Below are 9,792 nucleotides of genomic sequence, written 5' to 3' on the forward strand. Positions count from 1 at the left end.
GCAGGCTTTATCCTGCACCAGTGAAAATTGAGAGCACTGGGAATGGCAGTGGGAATACTGGAATGGGGTTTCACCTGCCATTTTTAAATGGCTCCAGAGTTGTTCCGACTCTGTGAAAATCCGGGCCTGAAACTCCATCCAAACACGCAAAATCAAATTTCCAAAAGTCAAGCACTGGATTCAAAGAGTCAAAAAGAAGATAGATTTAGCAGAAAATTTTGCCTGGCTGCAATAGTTCTGACTTTAAAATCAGTGAGGCCTACCTGACAGGGCAGGTCCTCAATTGAAGCAAGCAGGTCTGTGCACCCAATTTGGAGTTTGGTGGTTTTAAGGCAAAGTATCAGCTAAGCCACTAAGGGGTCCTAGTAGATGCTCTAAACCCTGTTTCTGTCTGAATTATGCAAATTTCATGGTCTTCTGGTCTGCTCCACCCTTGGGCAAACTGCCCCATCAAACTTGACATCATTAGTTTCGGAGCTGCTGTATAGGTGGCATCAGCTTGAAGGAACAGATTGGTATTGTCAAGATAGTCTAGGTATATTTAACTTTTTGAATAAGACACAGTTTTCCAGCTTTAGGACAAATGCTACTAGTATTTTATACTTAGTAACTGAGGCAGCGTTCAGTATTATACCACCCACAAACTTTTAGGGGACAATTTTAGTCCAGTTTGGAACTAATAATCCAGGGATTATGAATTCAAATCTCACAATGGCAAATTTGAAATCCATTTTTTAAAAACCTTCAAATATAAAAATACTGGTATCACTAAAGTCACCATGAAGCTGTTGGATTCTGAACATATGCCATTGGCAGGCATGAAAGACCCGCCTGTCCCACACTCATGATGGCTGAAGAATTGTGACTAGATTTACCATCCTCAACCCCACTTATAATCTCCTGGGTATGCAAAAAAAAAAGAAAAATTCCAAGGCCAATAATGGAAAAAGCACTCTGGAAACGTATTTTACTGACCCCCACCCCCACCACCCCGCTGATGATCAAAGCCCATCCTGGAGATCACATTGATCAAATGCTACCTGTAAAACCATTCATCTTCTATATGATGCAACCTTTGTCCAGCTCCATCATAAAGACATGCAGTCAACAGCCATGACACCAGCCAGCAACACATTCCACAATCTAGGAAAAGCAGCACCACTAACATTCAGCCCATTCCTACTCTCATATAGTTCATACTCATGTCCATTGGTCTTCCTAATCTATTAAACTAGACTAATCTGTCAATAAGCACACTGTCATAAAAAGCCTAACTGGTCTCCAGTGTCCTTTAGAGAAGGAAATCTACTGCCCTTATATGGTCTGGCATATTTGACTAATATTTAACTGCCCTCTGATGTAGCTTAATGAACCATTCAGTCAGATCAAGTCTGGATGGGCAACAAATCCCATGTCTACCAGCAACACCCATTTTCTGAGAATGAATATTTTTTTTTTAAAATCCCCTTGGCAGCTACTTATGTTATTCCCTTGGGTCGTTAATTACTGTTGTTGCCCAACAAGATAGAAAAAGCCTGCCCCCTCCTTTTGTCATCACCTACCTGTCCAATACCATCAAACAAGAGGTTTCACAATCAAACCAGTGCTATAAAGGGAATTATTTTACCCCATGTTGCTCAGTGAGAAACTGATGGGATTGCTTGTGTGTTTTGTCTCTCCACTACCCCTCCCCCCCTCCAGCCCCCACTCCACCATCACCACCCCACAACACCCTGGTTTTACTTTCTATTGAAGTCATTTGTGAGTATAATCAGACAGGGTGTAAAATGAGAGCTTTGATCCAGTGTGGCAGTTTTCCTCTCAGTGGATTTGATTAAAATTATGCCCTATTCACATGCCATCATTCTTCATTCTTGTCTCTGTTTCCCGACTTACTACGGGACACAAAACGCATTTACGATTTGGTTAGACTTGTGATCAGAGGAAACCCTCCAACTCTTTTTTATATGCCACTAGTACATAGGCCTAGATGCTAGTGTTGCTTGTACTATTTATTTAACACGCTCCTATGGCATTCCTCTGTCTGTTATTTTAGTGGAGGTGTTTAGTTTGTTTAACACAATGCCTTATTTCCCCCGCAAAAAGAGAATGTTGTGCAAAGGCTTTGAGATAATGTCACCAGCCATAATAACCAGGGATAAAAACAAAAAACTACTGCGGATGCTGGAAATCCAAAACAAAAACAGAATTACCTGGAAAAACTCAGCAGGTCTGGCTTTTCTTCTCCGCCGATGCTGCCAGACCTGCTGAGTTTTTCCAGGTATAATAACCAGGGACTCTCTTGTGTCATATCAGATATGAGGTAGAAAGCAGCTGTTTAAACATGTACTGAGGGTATCTGAAGGCAGGATTTCACTATCACACCTTCAGTTATACTATGCAAATATAGACATATTTGCTATTTCCTACAGTGGTCAGATAGAAAGTAAGCCTGTCACTGATTAACCAGACATATGTCTCCATCTAACACTGATCCTAACCTTTGTTTATTGACTCAACCTTGAAATTGCATGAAGCTGTTGTATGTCCATACTTGTCTGACCTAAATATCATCATTCTGCATTCAAAAATCAGAAATTCCATTCAAATCACCCAGAAACCAAAGCACTAAAACATATTGCTGTCATCCTGAAGATAGGACAGAAGGTCAGCAATGCTTTCCAATAGCCCATTAGTTTGACATTAATTAGTCTTGTCAGTTCAGTCAGGTTTGTATCACTGAGCTGGACTAAACAGGAGGCACTTCTAATGCTCCTGTGGGGGGCAGGGGAAACGGAAATAAAAAAATAATGTCACTTTTATTTTTTTCACTTCAAGATAACTGCAGTGAAGTGTGGTTAGGGAAGTTGGCTGTGTTTCCTTGGGGAAGAGAGAAAGATTGAAGTGATCTAATTGACCTCTTCCAGGTTGTGAAGGGAATTGACAGAAGTGTTTCAAACCAAGTTGCTCACTGTGGTTTCTTTCTTTCCTTAGGAAGGGAAGAAGTGCCTGAGCGTCTTGAAGCAGGCAGAACCCATGAACTTCACCTTGTCTGGCTGTGTGAGCCGTCGCACCTACCGGCCAAAGTACTGTGGTGTCTGCACAGATGACCGATGCTGCACTCCCCAGAAGTCAAAGACCATCGAGGTGAATTTTGACTGCCCCGACGGCCTGGGCTTCTCCAAGAATCTGATGTGGATAAACTCCTGTTTCTGCAACTTGAGGTGCAAGAACCCCAACGACATTTTTGCAGATCTGTCATACTATCCTGACTACTCTGAAATCTCAAATTAAATTTTTAAAATGTATATTCTTTGATTGGTGAAAGTAGAGGTGAGAAGGGAGGGAATAAGAAGTATAGGTAACGATGGCAATCTTGCACCTGTCATCAGTGAGTTAATTGCCTGAAAATTACAAGTTCCCTATCTTAGCTCTAAGAAATTAGTATTTTCTACAAAAAGAGTAAATTTATTTCATTTATGAAAATGTCCAACAGGAAGAATTAGGAAATTATTATTTACTGTGATGTCACTTTAATACTTAGGTCAACCTCCAGATTGCCAAGGTTACATTGCAAGACAGTAATTTGTCTTAAAAGAGAAATACATTCCACTGAATAACCCTATAATTACTAAATTGTTGGTACTGGTGTCTTAAAATCATTTTCTCAGTTTTGCTCAGTTGGTAGGAATCATGCCCTGATTTACAAGGTAGAGGCTTGCCAAAAACCTATTTGGGCAAAAGCTTCCACACATTGCCAAACAGTTGAAAATTTAATTTGTTGTCTTGTCTACCCATTCAAGTAAAGGATTAAGATTCAATGGTATTATTAACATCCAATGGTGTTAGCTGTAGTTCAGTGGTAGCAGACTCAAGGGAGCATAAGGGCTATTCCTGCTTCTATTTCTTACATTCTTACACTAAAGTCAATTAATTCAGTACACATCTTTGATCTTAAAATCCAAAAAGTATAATAAAATATAGGCCTGGATTTTCCCTCCTGGGACAGGAGCGCATAGTCGGAACAATTCCCATCTCCACAAACTTGACCCAGGAAAAAGTGCCCTGCATGTTGAGATTTTTGTGCTGGGGTAGCAGGGTTCTCTGGGAGCCATGCCCGCTGCCCCCAGGTTGAGTCAGAGGCTGATGAGTACAGAGGTGGGCTGGGTGGAAGGACTGCCTCTGTGCTCCAGCATTGTGTCCCAGATTTTAAAAAAAGCAATAAAGCAAAAAGCACTCCAGCACTCACACCTCACACCCCTCACACCCCCAACACACTCCTCATGCCCCACCCATGTAAACTCAAGCTGACCTTATGCCTCTTCACCCAATGCCTCCATACCCTCTAAGCCAACCTATGCACCTTTACCCATCCCCCCATAACCGCTCATATTCTCCATGTCAACCTATACCCCTCTACCCATCCTCCATGCCCCTTTATACCCTCCATGCCAACCAATGCCCACTACTCATCACCCTTTAACCTTACACCAACCATACCAACTCAACTAGTATCCACCATGAGCAAACCTCAGGACCTATGCTGAAATTATATAAAATTAAGTTCAAAGTGTCTATTGCAGGCTTTTTTTAAAAATTCTCATTCATAAAAACCCACTCACTACATTTACATTCCTTGAACTACATCCTTATAAAAACAAACATTTCATTCAAGTGCTTAATCCCATATGAAGACAATTCATAGTCGCACTTCAAAGAGTCTATAACCCTAGGAATGGTCAATAAAACTGTGAAATGGAAGGCACTCTACCGTGATAATAGAAGGTTGTGACATCAGTTATGCAGCACTAATCCAGTAATGGAAGCCCTTAAGCTTATTTCAACAAACAGAATGAAATAGCAAACAATCATTTTTTTCAACAATCCAGACATTTTTTCAAAGATTTAAAAGGCCGGAGTTTTAAATGTATTGACAGTTTGACATTTGCCTTTGATAGTTCATTTTAACACTTTTGAACAGTTCCAATAAGCTAGACAGTTAATGAGTTTATGCACGTTTTACACACATTCATGCCTAATTTTAATAATCCCAAGGGGCACTTTAATTCTTCCAAGGGACACCTGAGCTCCTCCAAAGGGCACCTAACCTCACCCAAAGGTGCCCTGGAACCATACCCAAAGGGGTACTCCACCTCTCCAAAGGACTCAATAAAGTTTAGACCTGCTCCTACCTGGTCTAATCTGCATTTGTCATGTTTCGCACTCCTGGCTAACGAAAATCAGACATGACTGGAGGCAGCTGCTGTCTTAGATGGGCAGCTGTCTCTACGAAATATGCATGTGAAACTCCCGACTCGGGCCCATTCCACCCCTGCAAAAATGGTAGGTGCTATATTCGGGGCAGTACTTCTGGCCTCTTCCGCCATTATTGCAACCATGGAAAGGCTCTCCATCATTGTGAAAATCTAGGCCATAATATGTTTAACAATCGAGGTTGTTCTTGGCTGAAACACCCTGTGGCATGTTTTATTTGTAGAATTGCATTCCTATGGAAGCTTTGCTGTTGGTGAGGATTATTCCTTGGCATCAGATGAAGGTGGTTCCAAATTTTCCCTTGGGGGGATTCAGAATTATACAGGGAGAAACTTGAGCTTTTCCCTGTCAACCCACCCAGCACAGCACTGCATTTCCGTACATTTTCCAGCTTGCACCTGAACTATGTGCTGTTGCTCAGCACTTAACAGATTTATGTAAAACTGATCGCTCATTGTTTTAATCATAGAATGGTTGCAGAATTGAAGAAAGTCATTTGGCCCATAGTGTCCATGTTGGCTATCAGCTAGAGCAACTTCAGTCCCCTGCCTTTTCCACATGGGGACGCCTGCTTAAAATAAATTGGAAAGCCACAGCATTGCAATGGAGCCCAAAGAAGCTTTTTACAAATTATTTTAGTCATGTGCCCAGATGAAATGAACCTCCTTGGAGTTTAAAAACGGCCAAAAGCTCTTACTTACACAGCACTTTGTCACCCTGAAGTTCACAACCAGTGCATTAGTTTGAAGTGAGTGTTTTCTAGGCAAACATTTATAAAGATAAGACTTATTTGCTTTAGAGGAGCTTTTCATTTCTAAACAAAAGGATGATATAAACAGATTAAAATGTCACACTCCTTTACCCCCATTTACCCCCATGAGCTTTGGTCATGAATAAAGTAAAGAATAAGATGTGTTGGAAAGGTTTCAAGTGAGCTGCAGAGTTCAAAAGATGTTTTCAAAGTATTCATGAGCAACAACAGATTCAGAAGAAGCTTTGCCCTCCGTTAAGGCCATATTTGCCAGAGTCTGCAGAGATATTTGTTGCAACATACTCACCTCACAAAGCACTTCTTCCTTTAAAGTGATATCCAATTTGAAAGGTCCAGTCGTCTACCCGCTTGCTAAAAAGCCATCAGTGTTGTTTTAGTCCATGATCAGAGACAGCACCAAACAGTAAACAACTAAAATGGATGCGGTTGAGTCATACAAGACTTTTCTTAAATTTAATATGGTGTCTTCTTTGGTTGAACAATGATGTACATTGTTATTCCTCTAATAGAGGTGATGTATGATTGCTTAAATATAGGTACAACAAGGAGCTGATCAATCACTTCTTTGCTTTTGAAGGAAGAAGGTAATTCCTTTGCGAATTCTTTAGCCCCGGTTCATGACCTGGTGGATTTTTGGAGATGGTGGGGGCCATAATACAGTTATTGCTAAAGACATAAACAACATACAAATAAATATCCAAAGGGACCTCGTTGGTGCTGTCACCTTGATAATTGTGATTCGTCTTTTGGCCCAGCATTTTGATTCCATACAAAGTGCTGAAAATCTAAACTTTAACAGAGAAGCTGCCCTCCTTCCCCCACATCTTGCAAAGTGGTAATATTACTTGCTAGATTTTTCAATTAAGTTTTGAAATGGGCAACCCAAACTTTAAACTTGAGCCATGGTTCTCACCCCTCAACCCCTGGTAAAAGATGACAATCTAAGAATGGAAAGCACTCAAAGATTGGTAGGACAGAGGTAAACAAACAAAAATTATTGAAAATAAAGTAATGTGAGCTGTGGGTGAATGTTCTTCATAAATGTTTCGTCCTCTCCCCTACCCTTGGTTACCTTAAGTCCATGAGGTAAATTAGTTGCACTGCTCAATGTCATGGTGCTTCAACACAGAATGAAAGTGAAATGAAACAAAAGTGTATAATTTGTTATCAGGGATACAGTACTATATATGTAAAGGAATACTTTAATAAAGAAAATCTATTTAATTCCACTTATAAGAGTTCTTATGATATTAAAGATGCAATTGGAAAGGTCTTGTATGAGTTTTTCTTATTTTTAAGGTATTTAAGGATGTATAAATTCTCAGAAAAGGAAACAGGCCCTCTCGCTGGCAGGTGGCCACTGAATTTCCAGCTATGCTATTACCTCATCATTTCCTCATTCCGGGTGCCGTATCTAAACTACAACCGCATACACAGTTCTCAATGCTTGCAGTGAAGACATGGGCCATTAAGCCATGGAGAGTTCACTGACCCATCATCGGAATGTCTTTTGGAGGCCCACTGTGATGTCCTCCACCCCTGCTCTGGCTGCAGGATGTACAACAATCTCACCACTCTGGCTTGCAAGGCAGTGGAGTGGTGGTCAGTGCCAATGCGGCACAGAAAAGGTTGGCCATTCAGTGCAGAGAACGAATGAATGATCTCATCCTTGTTGCCAGGGTAAGGCAACCATCTCATCACTCTAAACTCACACAGTCGCAAGCCCATCACACATTCACTGGCATCTCACTCACTGCCAGCTCAAAGGACATCACCACTCACTCCCACACACCCTCACATCTCCATCATGCCTCATCTCCCCTGCAGACTGCGTCCTCAGCCCTCACCACCTTGAGGCCACTTACGCAGATCAACATTTATCCCCACACACCTTGAGAAACCCCCCTTCCCCAGTACAGCTCTCGTCTTGCAGCCTCTTCCCTTGCCTGAGGCCACTTCTCCCCCTTCCCCAAGCAATCCCTAGTCCTGCAGCTGTTGAAAAGCCACATCCACCTTACGGCTGTTGTGGCAGGTAGAGACCTGTCCATAAGCCCCCCTAAAAGTGATGTGGTGCTGCCTGCGAAGCCTGGCGCTAAAGACTGTGAGTGCTGCCCAAAGCAAGGTAGGCAAACAAACCTCTAAGTCCCAGACGAAGTGCAGCCTGCCAGGCGCGTATTGCTTATGTACAGTTGTAAAACACGTCGGTGTGGGCGGATAATCCCAGCAAGCAGAGCTGCTAAAGTATTGAAATTAGGTTCAACGTGCGGCGACAGGAAACGCCATTGATGAGTGGAGTGGACAATCGTAAACTGGTTTCACAATGGCGTAAAACCAATTTTTGGCCATCTCGCCATATTGTCTGCTCATGCCCACCATTACGCCCATTGCCAACAGGACCAGAAGATTCAGTCCAGAGTTTTTTTTCAAAAGAAAACAAACTCAATGCCCTGTTCATTCCCCATAATCCTCAATTTCCCTCAAGTGTCCATCCAATTTCCTTTTGAAACCATTGATCATCTCCGCTTCCAGCATCCTGGAAGGCAGCAGTTCCATTACCACTCGTTGCATAAAAAAATTTCTCCCTCACATCTCCTTTGCATCTCTTGCCCAAACTCTTAAATCTATGTCCCCTAGTCCTTGCACCATCAGCTAATGGGAACAGCTCTTCTTTTTCTATGTTATCTAAGCCTATCATAATCCTTTACACCTCCATCAAGTCTCTTTTCAATCTCCTTTGCTCCAACAAGAACAACCAGAGCTTCTCTAATTTAGCCTTGCAGATTGTGGGTCTGGTATTAAGAGAACTGCCTTCATAACCTATCTCTGTACCTTCTTAATGGCAATAATGCTCTTCCTACAAATAGTAACCAGGACAGTTCACATTGGCTTTACTGCTATCTCATGATCACCATATTTAACCAAATGTGTGTTGATCTCTCGTAAATGTAATCCTCATTATTTTAATTTACTTTTTCATTGATGTGAATCATTTTGATGACAGTTTCAAACCTATCCATTATGACTGCAACCTCTTAACATTCAATGGCATTATTATCGCTGAGCCACACACCATCACCATCCTGATAGGTGCACCACTAACCAAAAACTCAATGAGACTAGACATATAATTGCCATGGCTATTAGAGTGAGCTACATGGGTGTTCTGTGGCAGATGGCTCATCATCTGAGTCTCCAAAACCTCTCCATCATCTACAAGGTACACGGCAAGGATATGATGGGATAACGGGATACTCTCCATTTGTCTCGATGGCATAGCTACAACAACATTCAAGAAGATCTTCACCATCCAGGGTAAAGCAGTCCACTTGGTCAGCATCTCATTTACTCAACTAAGTATCCACTCCTTCCACCACCAGCATATCGTAGCTGCAGTATGTACCATTTACAAGTTAGACTAAATGACTTGCTAATGCTTTAGCAATACTTCCCAACCCATGACTGCCACAGCATTGAAGGTAAGGGCACGATGTGTATGGGAATATTTTCACTGGACCAAAATTCTGGAACCCCCTAACTAACAGTATTATGGGAACAGTTTTATCACAGAGACTGCAGCAGTTCATGTACAAGTCCCACCGCCACCAACCTCTCAGGGCAACTAGAGAAAGGCAATAAATTCTAGGCTTGTTGGAAATATCCACATCTTGAGAAATTTTTTTTTTAAAACATACATATCTTTCTTATTAATTTTTCGATTCCTTGCTTCAATACTAATAATCTCACAC

The 9,792-nt window shown here is 41.6% G+C and overlaps 1 protein-coding gene across 1 annotated transcript in view; it reads left to right on the top strand.

The window, feature by feature from the left end:
- Positions 1 to 4,211, top strand: part of ccn4b (cellular communication network factor 4b) — a 92,863-nt gene extending 88,652 nt beyond the window's left edge. Inside the window, exon 5 of the mRNA XM_078540938.1 lies at positions 2,995 to 4,211. Coding sequence (XP_078397064.1) covers positions 2,995 to 3,294 — 300 coding nt within the window. The 3' untranslated portion in view covers positions 3,295 to 4,211. The remainder of the gene's footprint in view (positions 1 to 2,994) is intronic.
- The last annotated feature ends 5,581 nt before the right edge of the window (positions 4,212 to 9,792 follow it).

Source organism: Cetorhinus maximus, chromosome 4, assembly GCF_964194155.1.
Source record: "Cetorhinus maximus chromosome 4, sCetMax3.hap1.1, whole genome shotgun sequence".
NCBI classification, from domain to species: domain Eukaryota; kingdom Metazoa; phylum Chordata; class Chondrichthyes; order Lamniformes; family Cetorhinidae; genus Cetorhinus; species Cetorhinus maximus.